Source organism: Giraffa tippelskirchi, chromosome 7 (assembly GCF_054371585.1).
Source record: "Giraffa tippelskirchi isolate mGirTip1 chromosome 7, T2T-mGirTip1v1.2.pri, whole genome shotgun sequence".
Classification (NCBI taxonomy): Eukaryota; Metazoa; Chordata; class Mammalia; order Artiodactyla; family Giraffidae; genus Giraffa; species Giraffa tippelskirchi.
In genome coordinates, this window is record NC_137281.1 from 9,235,869 (window position 1) to 9,257,173 (window position 21,305).

General features: G+C 49.7%; 1 protein-coding gene across 1 annotated transcript; it reads left to right on the plus strand.

Annotated features, from left to right (window-relative positions):
* The first annotated feature begins 4,855 nt into the window (after nt 1-4,855).
* On the plus strand, nt 4,856-16,443 carry SLC1A5 (solute carrier family 1 member 5). The gene is given in 9 exon segments (XM_081515560.1): nt 4,856-6,049; nt 8,381-8,423; nt 8,881-8,928; nt 9,745-9,911; nt 12,681-12,914; nt 13,674-13,868; nt 14,015-14,149; nt 15,576-15,750; nt 15,752-16,443. Coding segments are annotated over 9 exon segments (1,635 nt in total). The 5' UTR covers nt 4,856-5,480; the 3' UTR covers nt 15,821-16,443.
* The last annotated feature ends 4,862 nt before the right edge of the window (nt 16,444-21,305 follow it).

A 21,305-nucleotide genomic window follows, 5' to 3' on the forward strand; every position in this document is an offset into this window, starting at 1 on the left:
GAGAACAGGCCAGGTGGGAAGGAAGTAGGATTTCAATATGGCCAGGAGAGGTAGGGGATCACAACTGATTCCCTTTAAGGTTAGGGTCTTGAGAGGCAGGCTTGCAACTCTCAGCTTCCTTCAGGTATGGCTTCAAAGTGAGTGACTTCCTCTGGCCATAAGCCCCAGTTTTGCCCGTCTGGAGAACGGGTATATTAGTGGGCCCAACTTCACCAAGCAGTTATGGAGATTCCAGTGAAATCAGGCATATGCATTTGTCAAAAACCAGCAGGTGTCACTAATAGTTTGTGCATTTTGTGAAAAAGGACTGTACAAGGAATTCACTGGTGGTCTAGTGGTTAGGATTAAGCACTTTCATTGCCCAAGACGTGGGTTGAAGCCCTAGTCAGGGAACTAAGATCCCACAAGCCAGGAAGCATGCCCCCCCAAATAATAATAATAATAAAGAGGACTGCATATAAATATTGAACTCTGATTAATAAATGCATACTGAATTGTTTAGAGAGAAAGTGCGCTGATATTTGCAACTTACTTTGACATGTATCCAAAGAAGGTGAATGGGTAGATGGCTCAGTCAGTTCAGTCGCTCAGTCATGTCCGACTCTCTGCGACCCCATGAATTGCAGCACGCCAGGCCTCTCTGTCCATCACCAACTCCCGGAGTCTACCCAAACCCATGTTCATCGAGTCGGTGATGCCATCCAACCATCTCATCCTCTGTCGTCCCCTTCTCCTCCCGCCCCCAATCCTACCCAGCATTAGGGTCTTTTCCAATGAGTCAACCCTTCGCATGAGGTGGCCAAAGTATTGGAGTTTCAGCTTCAACATCAGACCTTCCAATGAACACCCAGGATTGATCTCTTTTAGGATGGATTGATTGGATCTCCTTGCAGTCCAAGGGACTCTCAAGAGTCTTCTCCAACACCACAGTTCAAAAGCATCAATTCTGCGGTGCTCAGCTTTCTTCACCGTCCAACTCTCACATCCATACATGACCACTGGAAAAACCATAGTCTTGACTAGACGGACTTTTGTTGGCAAAGTAATGTCTCTGCTTTTAAACATGCTGTCTAGGTTGGCCATAACCTTCCTTCCAAGTAGTAAGCGTCTTTTAATTTCATGGCTGCAGTCACCATCAGCAGTGATTCTGGAGCCCAAAAAAGTAAAGTCTGACACTGTTTCCACTGTTTCCCCATCTATTTCCCATGGAGTGATGGGACCAGATGCCATGATCTTAGTTTTCTGAACGTTGAGCTTTAAGCCAACTTTTTCACTCTCCTCCTTCACCTTCATCAAGAGGCTCTTTAGTTCTTCTTCACTTTCTGCCATAAGGGTGGTGTCATCCGCATATCTGAGGTTATTGATATTTCTCCCGGCAATCTTGATTCCAGCTTGTGTTTCTTCCAGCCCAGCGTTTCTCATGATGTACTCTGCCTATAATTTAAATAAGCATGGTGACAATATACAGCCTTGACGTACTCCTTTTCCTATTTGGAACCAGTCTGTTGTTCCATGTCCAGTTCGAACTGTTGCTTCCTGACTTGCATACAGGTTTCTCAAGAGACAGGTCAGATGGTCTGGTATTCCCATCTCTTTCAGAATTTTCCACAGTTTATTGTGATCCACACAGTCAAAGGCTTTGGCATAGTCAATAAAGCAGAAATAGATGCTTTTCTGGAACTCTCTTGCTTGTTCGATGATCCAGCGGATATTGGCAATTTGATCTCTGGTTCCTCTGCCTTTTCTAAAACCAGCTTGAACATCTGGAAGTTCACGGTTCACGTATTGCTGAAGCCTGGCTTGGAGAATTTTGAGCATTACTTTACTAGCATGTGAGATGAGTGCAATTGTGCGGTAGTTTGAGCATTCTTTGGCATTGCCTTTCTTTGGGATTGGAACAAAAACTGACCTTTTCCAGTCCTGTGGCCACTGCTGAGTTTTCCAAATTTGCTGGCATATCGAGTGCAGCACTTTCACAGCATCACCTTTGAGGATTTGAAATAGCTCAAATGGAATTCCATCACCTCCACTAGCTTTGTTCGTAGTGATGCTTTCTAAGGCCCACTTGACTTCACATTCCAGGATGTCTGGCTCTAGGTGAGTGATCACACCATCGTGATTATCTGTGTCGTGAAGATCTTTTTTGTACAGTTCTTCTGTGTATTCTTGCCACCTCTTCTTAATATCTTCTGCTTCTGTTAGGTCCATACCATTTCTGTCCTTTATCGAGCCTATCTTTGCATGAAATGTTCCCTTGGTATCTCTAATTTTCTTGAAGAGGTCTCTAGTCTTTCCCAATCTGTTGTTTTCCTCTATTTGTTTGCACTGATCGCTGAGGAAGGCTTTCTTATCTCTCCTTGCTATTCTTTGGAACTCTGCATTCAGATGAGAATATCTTTCCTTTTCTCCTTTGCTTTTCGCTTCTCTTCTCTTCCCAGCTATCTGTAAGGCCTCCTCAGACAGCCATTTTGCTTTTTTGCATTTCTTTTCCATGGGGATTTTCTTGATCCCTGTCTTCTGTACAATGTCACGAACCTCTGTCCATAGTTCATCAGGCATTCTGTCTATCAGGTCTAGTCCCTTAAATCTATTTGTCACTTCCACTGTATACTCATAAGGGATTTGATCTAGGTCATACCTGAATGGTCTAGTGGTTTTCCCTACTTTCTTCAATTTAAGTCTGAATTTGGCAATAAGCAGTTCATGATCTGAGCCACAGTCTGCTCCCGGTCTTGTTTTTGCTGACTGTATAGAGCTTCTCCATCTTTGGCTGCAAAGAATATAATCAATCTGATTTCGGTGTTGACCATCTGGTGATGTCCACGTGTAGAGTCTTCTCTTGTGTTGTTGGAATAGGGTGTTTGCTATTACCAGTGCGTTCTCATGGCAAAACTCTATTAGCCTTTGCCCTGCTTCATTCTGTACTCCAAGGCCAAACCTGCCTGTTACGCCAGGTGTTTCTTGACTTCCTACTTTTGCATTCCAGTCCCCTATAATGAAAAGGACATCTTTTTTGGGTGTTAGTTCTAGTCTTGACTTCCTACTTTTGCATTCCAGTCCCCTATAATGAAAAGGACATCTTTTTTGGGTGTTAGTTCTAGTCTTGACTTCCTACTTTTGCATTCCAGTCCCCTATAATGAAAAGGACATCTTTTTTGGGTGTTAGTTCTAGAAGGTCTTGTAGGTCTTCATAGAATCGTTCAACTTCAGCTTCTTCGGTGTTACTGGTCGGGGCATAGACTTGGCCGAGAGGGGCTAGGCCGGGCCGGAGGCCGGCGGCGGCCGAGAGGGCCTAGGGCGGGCCGGGGCCTGGGAGCTGGGGGCGGCGGCCAACAGGGGCTAGGCAGGGCCGGGGGCTGGGGGCAGCGGCTGACAGGGCCTAGGCGGGGCCGGGGGCTGGGGGCCAAGGGCCGGGGGCGACAGTCGAGAGGGGCTAGGCCAGGCCGGGGGCTGGGGCCGGCGGCAGCGGTGGTGGCGGCAAGAGGAATTACCCAAGGCCCAAGGTAAGAGAAACCCAAGTAAGACGGTAAGTGTTGCGAGAGGGCATCAGAGGGCAGACACACTAAAACTAAAACTACAGAAAACTAGCTAATCTGATCACACGGACCACAGCCTTGTCTATCTCAATGAAACTAAGCCATGCCGTGTGGGGCCACCCAAGACGGATGGGTCATGGTGGAGAGGTCTGACAGATTGTGGTCCACTGGAGAAGGGCATGGCAAACCACTTCAGTATTCTTGCCTTGAGAACCCCATGAACAGTATGAAAAGGCAAAAGGATAGGACACTGAAAGATGAACTCCCCAGGTCAGTAGGTGCCCAATATGCTAATGGAGATCAGTGGAGAAATAACTCCAGAAAGAATGATGGGATGGAGCCAAAGCAAAAACGATACCCAACTGTGGATGTGACTGGTGATAGACGCAAAGTCCGATGCTGTAAAGAGCAATATTGCATAGGAACCTGGAATGTTAGGTCCATGAATCAAGGCAAACTGGAAGTGGTCAAACAGGAGATGGCAAGAGTGAACGTCGACATTCTAGGAATCAGCGAACTAAGATGGACTGGAATGGGTAGATGGCTAGAGAAAGATAAATGGATAGAAATTGTATATACAAGTATGGTGAAATAACTCTAGACTCCAGGTCTAGGCTATATGGATGTTCACTGTAAAATCCTCTAAACTTTTTTGTATGCTTGAACATTTTCATAATAAAAAGAAGAAAATATTTGGTGAAAGCAAAAGCCTTAGATTAAACTGAATTACCACTTAAAATAGATAATTGCAAATTACCTACCTAGGGGGAAGTGGATTATAATCTTAATAACTGCCATTAATCGACACGTGTGGAGCTCTGAACTGAGAACCTTTATTCTGAAAATTATTAACATCATTCAGTTACTCCATTTTATTTAAATCTTACACCAATCACGTGAGGGATCTGTATTTTACTTTGAGACCGAGGAAGTGACAACGAGGAACAAAAGACCGGAATTTAGGGCGGAAGGAGCTAAACAGATTTACACGATAAACCCCCGGCGGATTACCTGGCACTTTCTAGGTGATTTGGCTCCAGGGATTTTTGTGGTTTAAAGGCCCCAATTCTTGCCTTTGGCGGGAAAAACAAACCTCCTTCCAACGCCCCGCCCCTGCGGACCCCCCACGCCCCACCCAGACCCCGCCCCTGAATGCAAACTCTGTCACCTCGCTTTCCCTTGGGGGGACTTGGCCCCACCCCGGTCTTAAGTCCCGCCCTGTACGCGCGAGAGCCAATCGGCAGCGGCGCGCTGGTCCCTCGCTCTCTCAGGCCTCGCCCCGGGATTCTTAGTCCCACCAGCTTCCGCCAAACCCTCTCAGAGCCACGCGGCGCACGCGGGAGGTTTGGTGTAGGCTGGCAGCTGTTTACTCCCGGGGTCTCGGGCCGCCGCCTTCGGCACCTGGGGGTTCGAATCTTCCCTCTTGGACCCAAGAACCTGGCCCCCTCTCTTCCCGGAGCTCCGTCTTCTGGCCCCCAGACTCAGACTCCCCAGCCTTCTGTTTCCAGGACCCCGCCAACCGCCAGGTCCCCGCCTCCCGGATCCAGGCGTCCCGGATCTGAGCCACCAGGACCTAGCCTCTTGAAGACCTCCGCCGCCCGGGCGTCTTGAACCCTTCCGGAGCCGAGGACCCCAGGGTCGCGTTTCGAGAAACTCCCGTGTTCTTAACCCCTACGGTCAAGAACGCCAGCGCTCCCACCTCCCAGCTTTCAGCGCCGGGCACAGACCGAGAACAGAGGAACCCCAGCGCCCAGCCAAGGGAATCGCAAACACTTCAGCTTCTAAGAGCCAAGGAACTTGACCGCTGTGAACTCACAACTGCAAAGGATTCTTGAAAGTTCTAGCCTCCGGGCTCTGTTAAAGTTTTAAGAAACGTCAGCGTGCTGGGAAGGAACCCCAAGCGCTCTCAGCTTGCAGGCGCTAAGGACCCCTGGGGCGTTCATCATGGTGGCCGATCCGCCTAAGGGAGACCCCAAAGGGTACGCGGCGGCGGAGCCCACCGCCAACGGTGTCTCGGCGTTGGTCCCCATAGAGGACGCAGGCTCGGTAAAAGGCGGCCGTTGCGGTTCCTGGGATCAGGTGCGTCGCTGCCTTCGCGCCAACCTGCTGGTGCTGCTGACGGTGGTGGCCGTGGTGGCCGGCGTGGCGCTGGGGCTGGGGGTCTCGGGGGCCGGCGGCGCGCTTGCCCTGGGCCCCGCGCGCCTGGAAGCCTTCTCCTTTCCGGGAGAACTGCTGCTGCGCCTGTTAAAGATGATCATCTTGCCGCTGGTGGTGTGCAGCCTGATCGGCGGCGCTGCGAGCCTGGATCCGAGCGCGCTCGGGCGCCTGGGCGCCTGGGCGCTGCTCTTTTTCCTTGTCACCACACTGCTAGCGTCGGCGCTCGGCGTGGGCTTGGCGCTCGCGCTGCAGCCGGGCGCCGCCTTCGCCGCCATCAACACGTCGGTCGGGGCCATGGGCCCGGTGGAAGAGGCTCCCAGCAAGGAGGTGCTCGATTCGTTCCTGGATCTTGTGAGGTCAGACCCCGCCCTACCTGGTGGAGGGGTTGGGGGTAGGGGTGCTTCAGCCTGGTGGGGAGGGGAGTCGCCACGTGGACGGAAGAGGAGTTTGGGGTCCTGGGGTGGGGGGCCCGGAACATCCCCAGGGCCTCAGGAAGACGGGGTGGAATAGTTGGGGGGGGCTCTGGGGAGGGTCAGGGTACGGAGGGTGAGAATGCACTGGAGGTTTCTAAATGTGAGGGCTTGGGTAATAAACAGGACCCCACAGGAGAGTGATAGGTGTGGAAGTTTTAGGAGTGATGCTTGGCGGCTGGGGTGGTGGGGAGGGGGTGTTGAGGGAGGGGCCAAAGAAGGTCTCTGCTGTGAAGGGGGAGGATGCTGAGGGGATACTGGAAGGGAATCTTTGAGTGCTTGCTGGAGGGCCCCAGGATGAGATTTCTGGATAAAGATTTAAGTCCCCTGTCCGGATAAAAGTTTGGGGAGCCCTGCATCAGGGGGCCCTGAAGGACTTGAGATTGGAGGGACTGCCCCCCGCAACCAGGTCCTCTTCCCACGTGGTTCCCCCACCATGTGCACCCAGATAAAGCCAGGTCCTTTTCTGAGCCTCTCTTCCCCGCCCAGTTCATCTGTGCTGGACCCTGGTGCTGCCACCTGCGCAGCCTTTCCATCCCATTTCCTGCTCTGTCTGGTCCCCGGCTGCCCTCCGCTGGCACTAGGCTGCCCAGAGAGGGGGCAGATTCTTTTGCTTCGGGCTTTTGCTCCCCGCTCCTCAAGAATGGCTCGTCTCCCTTTTAAGGAGGGCGGGCGGGGCTGGGTCCGCGTGGCCTTGCCTCTGAGGGCTGCTGATTCAGTGTCTCCAGGTTGGTTGGGGACTTCCTGGATGTGGCAGAAGGAAATGATGAGTCACGGACCAGGGTTCCCCCCCTGGCCTCTTGGCATCAGCGCAGGCTGATATTGGGGGAAGGCTTGGTGTCCAGAAGTTAACGTGGGTGAGCACCTCCTGGCTCAGGCAGATAGCTGCATCCCGACGCAGCCCTGGCTGGCCTGGGTGAGTACGGGCTGACCTGCAGACAGGCACAGCCACCTGAAGGCTGTTTTTACGTGTACAAGCTTTGCTGTTGTGCCAAATCCACGTAACACACTTGGCCAGTCACTCGACACCTGACCTGGAACATCTCAGAACCGCCCAGCTTTATAAGCAGCTGGACACAGGCACGCAGACTCGCGGCTGTGCCATCTCACCAACACATGGGCTTATACTGTCACACACACTGGCCACTGCCACCTTTTTAGCACAAACAGCCGCTCACTGATGCTGCCGATCACACCAACAAGTGAAACACTGCCTAAACACAGCTCAAGAGCACATAGACACTCACATACACCTTCAGGGTCACACATGTCTAAACACTAACCCGCGCGCCCCCGCCCCCCAGCTGAAGACCAGCACCTGACAAACTGTTTACCAACCGCCACCAACAGCTGCATACCCTTGGCTTTGGTGAGAGGGAGGATTTGAGGTTACTGAGTGGTTAGGACTGTGAAGCCAGCCGGCAGGGCTCAAATCCCAGCTCTGCCACTTCTGCAAGTTTCTTCACCTGTCAGTGCCTCAGTTTTCTTTCCTGTCAAATGGAGATAATAGGGCCCTGCCTCAAGGGCTGTTGGGAGGATGAAATGAGTTGATTTATTTACAGCACTTAGTCCAACGCCCATAGTCACCTTGGCTGTTATTTTTGTCTTAACCTGAAAGACAGGGGGCTGCTGTCTGACTCCCTCACACGCTACGTGGGGTTTAATGCATGCTGTCTGCACACCCAGACACCCTCACACAAAAATGGCCACATAAAGATGCCTTCACGACAGCACAGCCAATCCTTGTCACTTTCTCACCAACACACCCAGATCTTCCCCACACCCTGCAACCCACCAGCCAGCCCCCAGGGCCAGCCCTTCCTCAGGCCTGCAGGAGGAAGTGGCTGATGCAAGATGTCTAGGGTATTGAGGCTGATACAGGGGTGGAGCCCAGGCCCTGCAACCCTGCCCCAGCCAGCATGGGAAGCTGGCATTCATCATTCTCAATCAACACTCCCTTGGGGCTAGAACACCAGTCTCTTGGGGCCCCAGGAGTCCAGCTCAGACTCCCCACACCCTGGAAAAATGTGCAGGGCCAGGTCCATCTCTGCGTGGCTAAACCTGGCTGAGGCATGGTTGGGGACCATGTCTGGGTACAAATGGGGCCTCTAAGGTTCCCTTCACCCCAAGAACCCAACCCAGTAACCCTGATACCCCCTGATCTCCTGCCTTATCTAATACTCCCTCCCCCCACCCCGCCCACGTTTCTCTCTGCAGAAATATCTTCCCCTCCAACCTGGTGTCTGCAGCCTTCCGCTCAGTGAGTCCTCTGGGGTTTCCCTTGGGGTTGGGTGGGTGGGCAGGGAGGAAGACAGGCAGTCACAGCCACTGGATGCCTGATTTTGGGTGGCGCCTGGAAAAACACACATGCCTACCTATTTATAGCCATAGTGCGGGGCTCCCGGATGACCTATGAATGAAACCCATCCATGCCTCTCATGAGAATGTGGGTTCTGAGCCCTGTCTGGGTTCTAATTCTAGCTGGGTGACCCTGAGCAGCTGCCTTTACCTCTGTGACCCTCACAATTTCCACCTCTGGAAAATGGGAGTATGAATGGTCCTACTGCAGTGGGGTTGCTGGTGGGATGGAATGAAATCACGTATAAGGGATGCCTAGGGCGGGCTTTGAGTATTAACAGAGCCAGGGTGGGGTGGGGGAGCCTCGATGACAGCTGACAATGACAATTGACCCTGATTCTTCCCAACCCCACCTGCAGTACGCTACCTCCTATAAGGAGAGATTGTTCAACGGCACCCCGGTGAAGGTGAGAGGTGGGAAGGGCTGGGGTGGGCGGGGGGGTGCACCTTGGCCCATCGTTGTGGGTTTTTTCATTTTGTTCTTACCCCTGTCTTGTCTGCCCTCTGGGTCTTCTAGCATTTGGGGTGCAGTCTGTTTTAAATTCTCTGAAGCCCCTCCCCAATTTCTGTCTTTTCTGCCTTCCTGGAATCTCCATTTTGCCCTTCTTCCTCCCTACAGCCATGCTCTGGTCTGGGTTCTTCTCACCACCATCCCCCACCCCAGCCCCCTTCAGCCTGACTTTCCAAAGTGTGAAACTGACCTCTCCTCTCTTCCACCTAAAGCCCTCTCATGCTCCTGAGTGCCCTCGGAAGAAAGTCCAGGCTCCTCGCCATAGTCCACGGGGCCCTGTGGGGCCCACCTCTGCCCATCCGCCCACCCAGCCCATTCTACTCCAGCCACAGTGAATTTCTTTCTCTTCTTTGAATGCCTGAGTTAGTCATTTCTAGGTTGTTGCATATTGTTACCTCTCTAGAACCTTCTACCCCTTCCCTGCTTTACCTTGTTCACCCCTGGTCTCCAGGTCTTAGCCCTCTCCTCCAGGAAGTCCTCCTTGATCCCCCTCCAAGCTTGGCAGCACCACCTTCCTCAGTTCCCATACTCCGCTGGGTTCTCCTTTGCCCACTCTGGGTGGTCCCTGGACCTGGACTATGAACCTTTGGAGGAAGGGGCCCGGGGAATGGTCTTGTCTCTGCTGGGTCCCAGCAGTGCTCAGGACAGGCCCCCAGTCCCTGTGCAGGTTGACTGAATGGCCCCTCCTGACCCTATCTGTTTTTGCCCAAAGGTGCCTACTGGGGGCGAGGTGGAGGGTATGAACATTCTGGGCCTGGTGGTGTTTGCCATCGTCTTTGGTGTGGCCCTGCGGAAGTTGGGGCCCGAGGGAGAGCTGCTCATTCGCTTCTTCAACTCCTTCAATGATGCCACCATGGTGCTGGTCTCCTGGATCATGTGGTAAGTGATGGGAATGGGGACATCTGTTCCTTCAAACCAGATGATCTAGATTCAAATCTCGCATTGACGGTTCCCTTGGCTGTGTGACTTTGGACAAGTGACTTACTCTCTCTGTGCCTCAGTTTCCTTATCTATAAGATGACAGTGCTGTATCCCATGGGAGCTAAGACTGATCCCAGAACCTTTTTGACCCTACTGCTAAGTCACTTCAGTCGTGTCCAACTCTTTGCAACCCTTTGGACTGCAGCCCACCAGGTTCCTCTGTCCATGGAATTCTCCAGGCCAGAATACTGGAGTGGGTAGCCTTTCCCTTCTTCCCAGGGGGATCTTCCCAAGCCAGGGATCGAACCTGAGTCTCCTATGTCTCCTGCGTTGGCAGGCGGGTTCTTTACCACTAGTGCGATCTGGCACTGGAAGGTGTCAAAAAGACAGCCGGGCTGTGGCCACAGCCTGGCTAACACATCTCAGTTTTCCAGATTTCAATGTCATCAAATGTTTGCCTTTGGGTCAATGATCGAAAATAGTGCCTGCTTTATAGGGTTATCATGAAGATGAAACAAGTGACTGAGGCGTAAGTAAAGCCCTTAGAAAGTGTTGTAAATATCTCACACCTACTGAGCATCCACTTAATGTCAGCTACGATTATCATTAATATGTATGAGCTTTTGTTAAATGGCCTCAGATAATGAGGGGAGAAAACACATGCTGAGGCTTTTGGCTTCACCCTTGCCACCTCCCTGTGCCGTGTCCCCACATGGTGTCACATTGATTCTTAGCACCCCTCCTGGATCAGAAGGTCAGAAATCAAGAGGTGGGGGACTTCCCTGGCGGTCCAGTGGGTTGACTCTGTGCTTCCACTGCAGGCTGGTGAGGGTTCAATCCCTGGTTGGGGAACAAGAATCCCACATGCCATGCAGCATGGCCAAAAAAAAAAAGAAATCAGGAGGTGGGTTAGGGCTGCTGCGTTTTTACCAAATCTCCCATCCCGACCTTGATTCCAGTGTAGCTGAGATCTACAAAGCTGCTGTTGGAACGAATAGAAAAAGTTTGTTGTTTAGTCGTTCAGTCGTGTCCGACTCCTTGCAACCCCATGGACTGGAGCCTGCCAGGCAACTCTGTCCACGGGATTTTTCCAAGCAAGAATACTGGAGTGGGTTGCCATTTCCTACTCCAGGGGATCTTCCTGACCCAGGTCTCGAACCTGTGTCTCCTGCACTGGCAAGCCGTTGTTTTTTTTTTCTTTTTACCACTGAGCCACCTGGGAAACCCAGTAGAAACACTTGGTAGTCGGGTCAGAGTAGGCTCTGCAGCTGGACAGCCTGGTTCCCATCCTGGTGCTGCCACTTCCCAGCTCTGTGCCCTATGACGTGTTACTTATCCTGCCGTGCCTCAGTTTCCCCATGTGGAAAATGGAATTGATAGTACCGGGCATGAGTGAGTTAATATGTGTAAAGTTCTTGGGTCAGTGCCTGATCCATAGCGTGCCTACAGTAAATAAGCTTAGCTAATATTTGTCAAGTAATGGTGTAATTTCTGGGCGCATCCCGGTGGCTAAAGTTTGGGCATTTGGCCAAACCGTGGTACACAGGTGGCTGGGAAATGATGCTTTTTTTCTGTTACTAAAGAGGAGAAAGGGGGGCACCTCCCTAGTGGTCCAGTGGTTAAGACTCCACACTTCCAATGCAGGAGGCCTGGGTTCCATCCCTGGTCAGGGAACTAGGTCCCACATGCTGCAACTAAGTCTCAGCACAGCCAAATAAATGTTAAAAAAAAAAAAGTGGAGGAAAAGGGGTTTGGAAACAAATAGCCATTGTGATCAGACAGTCGAGGTGATGATGGGAGCCCTCCTGGTGGGGAGGCACGAGCAACCCCTGGGATCTTCACTCCAGGAGTTAGAATAAATCCCAGCTGAAGTCTAGTTGTTGTTGTTTAGTTGCCAAGTCGAGTCTGAGTCTTGAGACCCCGTGAACTGTAGCCCTCCAGGCTCCTCTGTCCCATGGCATTTCCCAGGCAAGAATACTGGAGTAGGTTGCTATTTCCTGCTCCAGGGGATCTTCCCGACCCAGGGATCGAACCTGCATCTCCTGCATTGGCAGGCAACTTCTTTACCACCGAGCCACCAGGGAAGCCTAGCTGAAGTCTATAGACTTCACTTATTGGGTACAGAAAGCTTTCAACTCATTTCAACTGGCATCTTATTTAATCCTCCCACAGGTCTTGTGAAGTTGGTAGCATTATGGGTCCCTGTTTTATAGACCGATTTGATTTTGTTTAATGCAACGATAGCTGCAAGAGTCTCAAAATAAAAGCTCCCTCATGGGGTTGTGGTGAAGATTCCATCCCTCTTCAAGGGCTCAGCACATCATAAATGCTTCATACCTGGGAGCTGTCATTAAGACACGAGTCATGATCCTTATTTTTCATGGAGAGACAGTATATTGGTTTAAGTCATGTCAGCTGCTGTAACAAACCCCAGAAAATGTAAATGGTATGCGTGGTGGGTGTTTCTTTCCTGGTCCCGTGTTAAGTGCAGATCTGGTGGGTGACACTACTCCAAGTGGTGATGGAACCACCCAAACTTCTTTTACATCCCAGTGGCACCATGTTCAAGGGGAGAGAGTGGCAGATGACAGGGGAGGTGTCCGAACGTCAGCCCACGATGCAGTGGGCGCTTCCTGACTTTGAGGAAGGCTGAGATGTGCCCAGCACAGTGCCTGGTGCTGGATGAGCACGTGATCAGAGGTGGCAATCTGTCTCTTGGGTAATTAGGTATGCCCCTGTGGGCATCTTGTTCCTGGTGGCCGGCAAGATCGTGGAGATGGAGGATGTGGGGCTGCTGTTTGCCAGTCTCGGCAAATACATCCTGTGCTGCCTGCTCGGTCACGCCATCCATGGGCTCCTGACACTGCCCCTCATCTACTTCCTCTTTGCCCGAAAGAACCCCTACCGCTTCCTGTGGGGCATCATGACGCCGCTGGCCACTGCCTTCGGGACCTCCTCCAGGTGTGAACTTGGGGCGGACCAGGGCAGAGTTTTTAAGAGTAGCGGATCTGGAGTGGGCATCTGCTGTCTAAAGACCCCTGGAATTTTGTTTGTGGGACGTGGGATCTGGGCACAGAGGCCATACTTCGGTATGTTTCTCATAAGGTCCGGGAAAACCCCTCTTCTTAAGAAACTACTGTCTTGGAGATTTATTCCTCCCTTTCTGAGAAGCCCTCCCCGCTCCCAAGCCCACCCCTGAGGGACTCTAGGACCCTGGATCCAACCTCTCAAAATCTCCTCCCACCTCTCCTGGGTAGTTTGTCCATCTGCTGGCCCTGTCCCCTCGGAACCCAACCCTCCCTACAGCAGCTTAGTCGAGGTCTGTTACAGGTAGATAGGGAAGGGGTGTGAGTCAGCGAGCACTCAGAATTTAGGTATGAGTCTATGTGTATTTGGTGAGTAGTGGTCGGCACTCTCCCTGCGGGTCCTGGACTCTCTATTTTGGAGTGCTTTCCTTCTATGGGATCCCTAATGCCTTCCGTCTCTGGGAAGAGAAGGGCATGGAGAGCTGGGGAGGGCTGAGGACTGTGGGGGGAGGGCTGGGGGTGTGGGAAGCAGGGGCGGGGTCTAGGCTGGTGGGCGGAGCTTGTGCCCCAGTTGAGGTGCTGTGGGCGGGGCCTGACCCAGGGGCTGGTCAGGGGCGTGGCTTGGGCTGTGGGCAGGTCCCAGCTGGCCCCGCCCAAGGAGCCAGCGCTGACTCTGAACTGTGGTCCCTTGCAGCTCCGCCACGCTGCCGCTGATGATGAAGTGTGTGGAGGAAAAGAATGGAGTGGCCAAACATATCAGCCGCTTCATTCTGCCCATTGGTGCCACGGTCAACATGGACGGTGCCGCGCTCTTCCAGTGTGTGGCTGCAGTGTTCATTGCACAGCTCAACCACCGGTCCTTGGACTTCGTGAAGATTATCACTATCCTGTGAGTGTGGGGTGGCTGCGGCGAGGACCCCCGAACCACCTGACCCCTCCCTTGACAACAGAGAAAACCTAGGCGGAGCCGCCGCACCCCCGCAGCTTCTCCCACTACCGAGGGACCTCCCCGTGACCTCCCTTCTCCTCCTCCAGGGTAACGGCCACAGCATCCAGTGTGGGCGCAGCGGGGATCCCAGCTGGAGGGGTGCTCACTCTGGCCATCATCCTCGAGGCAGTCAACCTGCCGGTTCATGACATCTCCTTGATCTTGGCCGTGGACTGGCTAGTGTGAGTGTGGGTTTGGGATTTCAGGAGTTGCTCAGGGGTACTCCTGTGGAAGGGAATGAGCAAGAGGGTCATTGATAGCCTCTGAGCAGGAGAGGAGAGGAAGGAAGGAATTCTAGAAGAAAGGGGTAAGGGACCTGGAGTGTTCCCACCAGAGGGAAGGAAGGGATCTTTGGGGTTCCAAGAGGAACCCCCCAAAAGTAGCATGCCCTGGTAGTTAATAGAGCAGACTCTTCAACCAGGCTCCCAGATCAGCTGTTGCTGGCTATTATTACCTTGGACATAAGATGTGTAAGATTATTACACATAAGGTTACACATAAAAACTTAATCTCCTTGTGTCTCAGTTTCTCCATCTGTAAAATGAGAATAGTTTCTCCTGAAGGATTAGATAACTTAATACAAGCAGCTTTCTTAGAACGGTAAGGAGTAAGTGTTACATCATTGTTAGCTCTCATGATGAAGTATTAAGAACCTAAAAGATTAGAAGACAGTTTGGTTTCAAAACTTAGAGAGTTAGCATGTATCTTAGCAATACCACTCTGAGGTGTAAACCCAAGAGAATTGAAAACATGGCCACAAAACCTTGTACATGATTGTTCATGGCAGCACCATTCATAATAGCAAACAGGTGGAAACAAACCGAATACTGATCAGTTGATAAATGGATAAGCAAAGTGTCATATGTCCATACAATGGAGTATTACCCAGCATTACAATGGAATGAAGCAGTGATAAAAACATACATACTATAACATATGACCCTTGAAAATATTATGCTAAGTGAAAGAAACTAGACACAAAGGACCACATTGTATATGATTCCATTTATATTAACTGTTCAGAAGAAGCAAATCTATAGAAGATTAGTGGTTGCCTAGGGCTGCCGGGTGGGAGGAAATGGGGAATAATTGCTTAATGAATACAAGGGTTTCTTTCTGCTGTGATGAAAATAATCCGGAATTAAATAGTGGTGATTGCCTAACTTTGAAAAAAAACTAAAACCTACTGAGTTGTATGCTTTTGAAGGGTGAGTTTTGTGATATCTGAATTATATCAATTTTTTTTGATGGCATACACACCTACACAAAATGTATAAAAAGAGGAAGGAAGAAGATCCTTAGGGTTCTAGGGAGTTCAGGGGGCCTGAGGGAGAATGTAGTATTCCAAAAGGAGAAAGAAGCATTGAAGGGTCTTCTGGGGTCCCCAGGAAAGGGAAGGGTGACTTTTTGAGGTTCCAGAAGGAACAAATCTTATATTTTACTGGAAGAAGGATCGCTGGGGATCCAGGGGGGATGGAGGAGATCTCTGAAGTTCTAAGGCAGAGAACTGCATGCTGGGGCACCTGGGATTATGAAGATTGGGGGGGGCGGGGCTGGGGCCTGACCTGTCCCCTCCCACTGACTTCCCTGTCACTGTTCCCCCTTCAGGGACCGGTCCTGTACCGTCCTCAACGTGGAAGGTGATGCCTTTGGGGCGGGACTCCTCCAGAGTTACCTGGATCGCACAGAGAACCGCAACTCCGTGCCGGAGCTGATCCAGGTGAAGAGTGAGATGCCCCTGGCCGCGCTGCCGGTCCCCAGCGAGGAGGGGAATCCTCTCCTCAAAGGCTGCCCGGGACCTGCTGGGGATGCTGACACCTGTGAGAAGGAATCAGTCATGTGAATCCCCGTAGGGACCTTCCCTGCCCCAATGGGGGACACTCTGGACATCGGAATCATGGGGGATGGATGAACGGACAAACAGGGCCTCTTGGAGGGCCCTGCCCACACACTCGGGAGCCATGGGCCTCAGCTTCTCTCCCTGACTTCAGATCCAGGAGGCCTTGCTGCTGGGGTGTATGTTGCTTGTGTGTGAATGTGTGTGTGTGTTTGTGACTGTCTCCAAATCTGCCCAGTCCTCAACTCCTGGCCCCCACCCAAGGCTAGGAAACCATGTAAGATGGAGAAGTAGCATGGTCTCCACACCCCATCCTGGCAGCCTGCCTGGCCTTCCTGTCTCAGGGCACAGGGCATCATGGGAAATTCTGCCCTCTGAGAGGAAGGATGTTCTGACAGGTTGCTGGTTATTGCGGTGGCTGTAGCTGTGTGTGTGTGTGTGTGTCTGTGTGTCTGTGTGTGTGTGTGTGTGTGTGTGTGTGTGTGGCTGTGACTCTCCATGGTACATCCCACCCTGTCCCCAGGCTCTCTGTTCCCTCCACAATAGGAAACACTCCTTGGGAACCCTGAAGGGAGACTGATAACACATTGCTGTTACTCTGAGGACATTTATAACAATAAAATTGTCAGGAATATCTCATCAGATGTTTGTAAGAATTTGACTAAAAATGCTAGCCATGCAGAAAACAACAGAAAACACATGACAAATAGGACTTCATTGAAATGAAGTATCTGCTTATCAAAAAACACCACTGGAAACCACCACGAGATACTGCCTCACACTGATTGGCATGGCAGCAATCAAAACCACCACCAAGTGCTGACGGGGATGTGGAAGTGGGTAGAGCCCGTGCTGTTGCTGGTGGGAATGCAAAATGGTCTAGTCATTTTGGAAAATCACTGGGTGATGGTGAAAACAGGGTGTTTTAATGTCAAAGCATATATTAAAATATCTACCTAACTAGGGAGCTTGTGAGTCTCAGTCCTGGGAATGTACCCAAGAGAAAGGAAAGCTCCTAGTCACGCAAAAACTGGTACACACATGTTTAGAGTTGCTCTCCGTAATTGCCAAAACTTAGAAACATCAGCTGGATTACTGGGTACAATCATGTGACGGAAGGCTGCTGGGCAAACATAGATAGATAGATACACTCAATGCAATGCATTTCACAGATAACATTTTGAAAGGAACCGGAAGTAGTAAGTGCCTTATAATTCCATTTATATGAAGGTCTACGTGCTAAGTTGCTTCAATCATGCCCGACTCTGTGCGACCCTATAGACTATAGCCCACCAGGCATTTCTGTTCATAGGATTCTCCAGGCAAGAATACTGGAGTGGATTGCCATGCCCTCCTCCGGGGATTTTCTTGGATCGAACCTGAGGTGGGTTCTTTACCACTAGTGCCACCTGGGAAGTCCCATATGAAAGTCTAGAGCAAGCTAAACTGGTCTATAATGAGAACTCAGAACAGTGGTGACTGATTTCCTGGATCAGGAAGATCCGCTGGAGAAGGGATAGGCTATCCACTCCAGTATTCTTGGGCTTCCCTTGTGGCTCAACTGGTGAATCTGCCTGCAATGCTGGAGACCTGGATTTGATCCCTGGGTTGGGAAGATCCCCTGGAGAAGGGAAAGGCTACCCATTCCAGTATTCTGGCCTGGAGAATTCCATGGACTGCGACCCACAAAGAGCAAGGCATGACCAAAGAGTAGGACACGACTGAGTAACTTTCACTTTCACATGAGGATCTATCGATTTGGAGAGGGCAGAAAGGAACTTTCTTTTTAAACAAGCTGTAGGGCATGTGCCATCTTAGTTCCCAACCACGAGTTGAAATTGTGCCCCCTGCCTTGGAAGCGCAGAGTTGTAACCACTGGACCACCAAGGAAGTTGAGGGCAACTTTCTATGACACAGCAAATGTGTATCTTGATATGACTGATGGTTACACAGATGTAAACAGTTGGAAAAACATTAACTGGTACACAATATGTGGGTATTATCTCCTCTAGGTATGTTATAGTCTATTTAAAAGTTATGTACCACCAGTGGTAAATTCCTTTCCCACTGTAACCACCTCCATAAGAACGCAGTTGTCTCTTGGTATCTTTTTTTTTTTTTTTTAAGTCTTTGCTGAATTTGTAACAATACTGCCTCTGTTTTGGTTTTTTGGCCCCCGAGGCATGTGGGATCTTATCTCCCCAACAGGGATGGAACCCACATCCTCTGAACTGAAAGGCAAAGTCTTAACCACTGGACTGCCAGGGAAGTCCCTACCTCTTGATATCTTAACTCTCATTACCTAAAATAATGGCTTGCTCTTTTTTTTTTAAACCCCAATTTGCTGTTTGAATAAAAAACTTGCTGTGTAACTGTTGGCAGTCCTGTTTGAGTCCGTGATGCGAAGACAGCAATCAAGACTCACCTGTTCTAACAGGATCCTGTCTTGTGCATTGTTGAAGCGTGTTACTCATGACTGATATTCTCCTCCCCTCCCTGGGTTGCTATGTAGACTTCTGCAGGTGCCTGGAGGCACCACCAATATGGATCCAATTATAAATGTTATCTTGTAACTTTGACCTTTCTAGGAAGTTATTTAGTTACATCTCCTGATCATTGCTGTGTGACCCAGAAAAAAGATTCGTACCTGATTCTGTGCAAAATTGTGTATTGCGCACAAACATAGCCACTAATGAATCCATTGAGTTGAAAAATTGTTTTCAATGTTTTCTATTATGCCAAAATCCTTAGTGGATGGTTATAGAAGTGTTTGATAAGAGTGTTGAATGATATTTAGGGAAATCATTTGGGGTTTTGGGGTGGAGATAGAGGTGTCTTATTTTCCTCACTTGAAATAGTTATTCCCCAATTTTCTATTTGGTGCTTTTAGGGGAATGGCTTAGATTTGGGTGATGAGGGATGGCTGTTTAAAGAGATAAACACCTACATATGTAATAAATTGCGTATACAATCGATGTAGAAAATACACGTACATATAAAGAATATGTAATGGCCAAATTTTGCTTTCTGGGGGGTCAACATTACTGAGTATAACTTACATACAATAAACTGCATCAATCAAAGCACACAATGGGAGGAGGTTTGTATTTTGCCTCAAGGCTTGTGGGATATTAGTTCCCTGACCAGGGATTGAACCCGTGCTCCGTGCAGTGGAAGCTCCAAGTCCTAACCTCAGGACCACCAGGGGAGTTGAAGGATGAGTTTTGACAGACACTTACACTCAGGAAAAACCACCACCACAAAACACAGTATTCCCACTGCCTCCCCAGATTTCCTCATGCTCCTTCCTTCACCCTGGGTCCAGCCACCACTTATCTGCTTTTGATCCCTAAGGATTCCTTTTGTCTCTTCTAGAATTTCACAGTAGCAGAATTGTACAGTATGGAGCTTTTTGCATCGGCTCCTTTGACTCAGCATAATGCTTTAGAGATTTAGTCATGTTTTCACAGGTATCAGTAGTTCATTCCTCCCGCTGTCCATTGTCTGGATGTATACAGCTTATTTCACGTGTTCAAGGACATTGCATAGTTTCCAGTTGGGAGTTGCCGTGCATAAAAGTGCATTTGTAAACATGTCTTTGTGTGCCGTTCACTTTTCAGAGCAAATATTCTATAATGTCCAGTGGTGATACACAAAAAAGATGCAACTTAGTAAATGCATTGGCCTATCTGACAGCCAGTGAGACATGGACCCCCTTTCCTCCCACCGTGCCTATCGTTAACCCTGGGCTGTTGGGTCAGGGGGAGATCCAGGGAGGGGGTCCCCAGGGAGAGCCAGGATAATAGGGGACTCTTGGTGGTCCAGTGGTCGGGGCTCTGCACTTCCACTGCAGGAGGCACAGGTTCCATCCCTGGTCTGGGAAATAAGATCCCCTATGCCACACAGGGACACAAAAATTAAATTAAAAAAGAGGGACTCTTGGCAGGGACCATTTACCAGTGAATTAATAACCCGTAAGTTAATGCTTTTGTGTTTAAACTACAGGCATGGCCACACCAGTGCTTGTGCTGACTTGCATGTCAGCTCTGGGAAAGTCCTCTTGATTCTCCTGAAATGAGGTTCATAGGTAATATAACCCACTCACACCTGATATTAAAAATGATTCCAAAAAGCAGCAAGGTCCTGCTATGCAACACAGAGAACTAGATTCAGTATCCTACAATAAGCCATAATGGAAATGAACGTGTGTGTGTGTGTGTGTGTGTGTGTGTACAACTGAATCACTTTGCTGCACAGCAGTGATTAACATGACATTGTAAATCAACTATATTTGGATCAGAAATAAAAATTTTAAAAAGCAAATCCTTTCACACACACAAAATAATCCCATATTGCACAAACTGTAAGAAAAAGGAGAAATAAAAGAATAGGAATTTGGGACTTTTCTGGTTGTCAAGTGGTTAAGAATCCACCTTCCAATGCAGGGGAGATGGGTTTGATCCCTGATTGGGGAACTAAGCTCCTACATTGCGGTAGGCCACCCTCCCTCCCTGGTGGCTCAGACAGTAAAGAATCTGCTTGCAATGCAGGAGACACGGGTTCGATCCCTGGGTGAGGAAGATCCCCTGGAGAAGGGAATGGCTACCTTGGTTTCTTGCCTGGAGAATTCCATGGGTAGAGAAGGCTGGCAGGCTACAGTCCACGGGGTTGCGAAGAGTCGGACACAACTAAGTGACTAACTCTAGGCCAGCCCACAATTACTGAGCCCGAGCGCTCTAGAGCCCGTGCTCCATAATAACAGAAGTCTGTGTATCACAAGGAAGACCCAGTGCAGCCAAAATAAGCAAATACAGAAAAACTGTAATAGAAGGATAAAAATTTATAATGTGTATTTCAATATGCGGATATGTGGGGCCACCTCCCCAGAAGCTGAGAGAAACCAAACATTTACACCTGTAAAGTAGGCAGCTCCCTAGTCGGCTGTAAACACGCAATGTAGGTGTCAAGTTACTGAGAACCAGGTGGAACATGATTTTTTTATATTGTTGACAATCCCTGGGCAAGCTTTGAACAAAATCTGATACAAGCTTCCCTCATCTTACATGGTAGTTGCACTTCCTGGAAAATTCAGAACTAGTTAAAACCATCCAAAAAGGACTTTGTTTTGCCCAAGGAGAGTCTAGTTCTGGGCTTGGATAATTCTTAACCAGGTTTTTCCAAGTAAGGCTAAAATTTCGTTCATTTGTGCTAGTGTGGATGGGCTGGTTGTTAAAATATTGAAAAAGCTTCTGTTCTGGCTGGTGAACAGTATAAGAGTAATTGGGAAAGCAGTAAAATTCAAAAAGACATATTGCAACAAACTTATTAGTTCAAGTTAGTTGTTGTGATGGGTTTTCTGTCATCCCATTACTTAGTTGATAATAAAGATATTGAACAGACAAAGTGATTACACAATATTTTAAGGGCTAGAAAAGTCTCATATGTAATTGCTGTTAGTTCAGGAACTGCAGAGAGTTCAAAAAAAATACCAACACACTAAG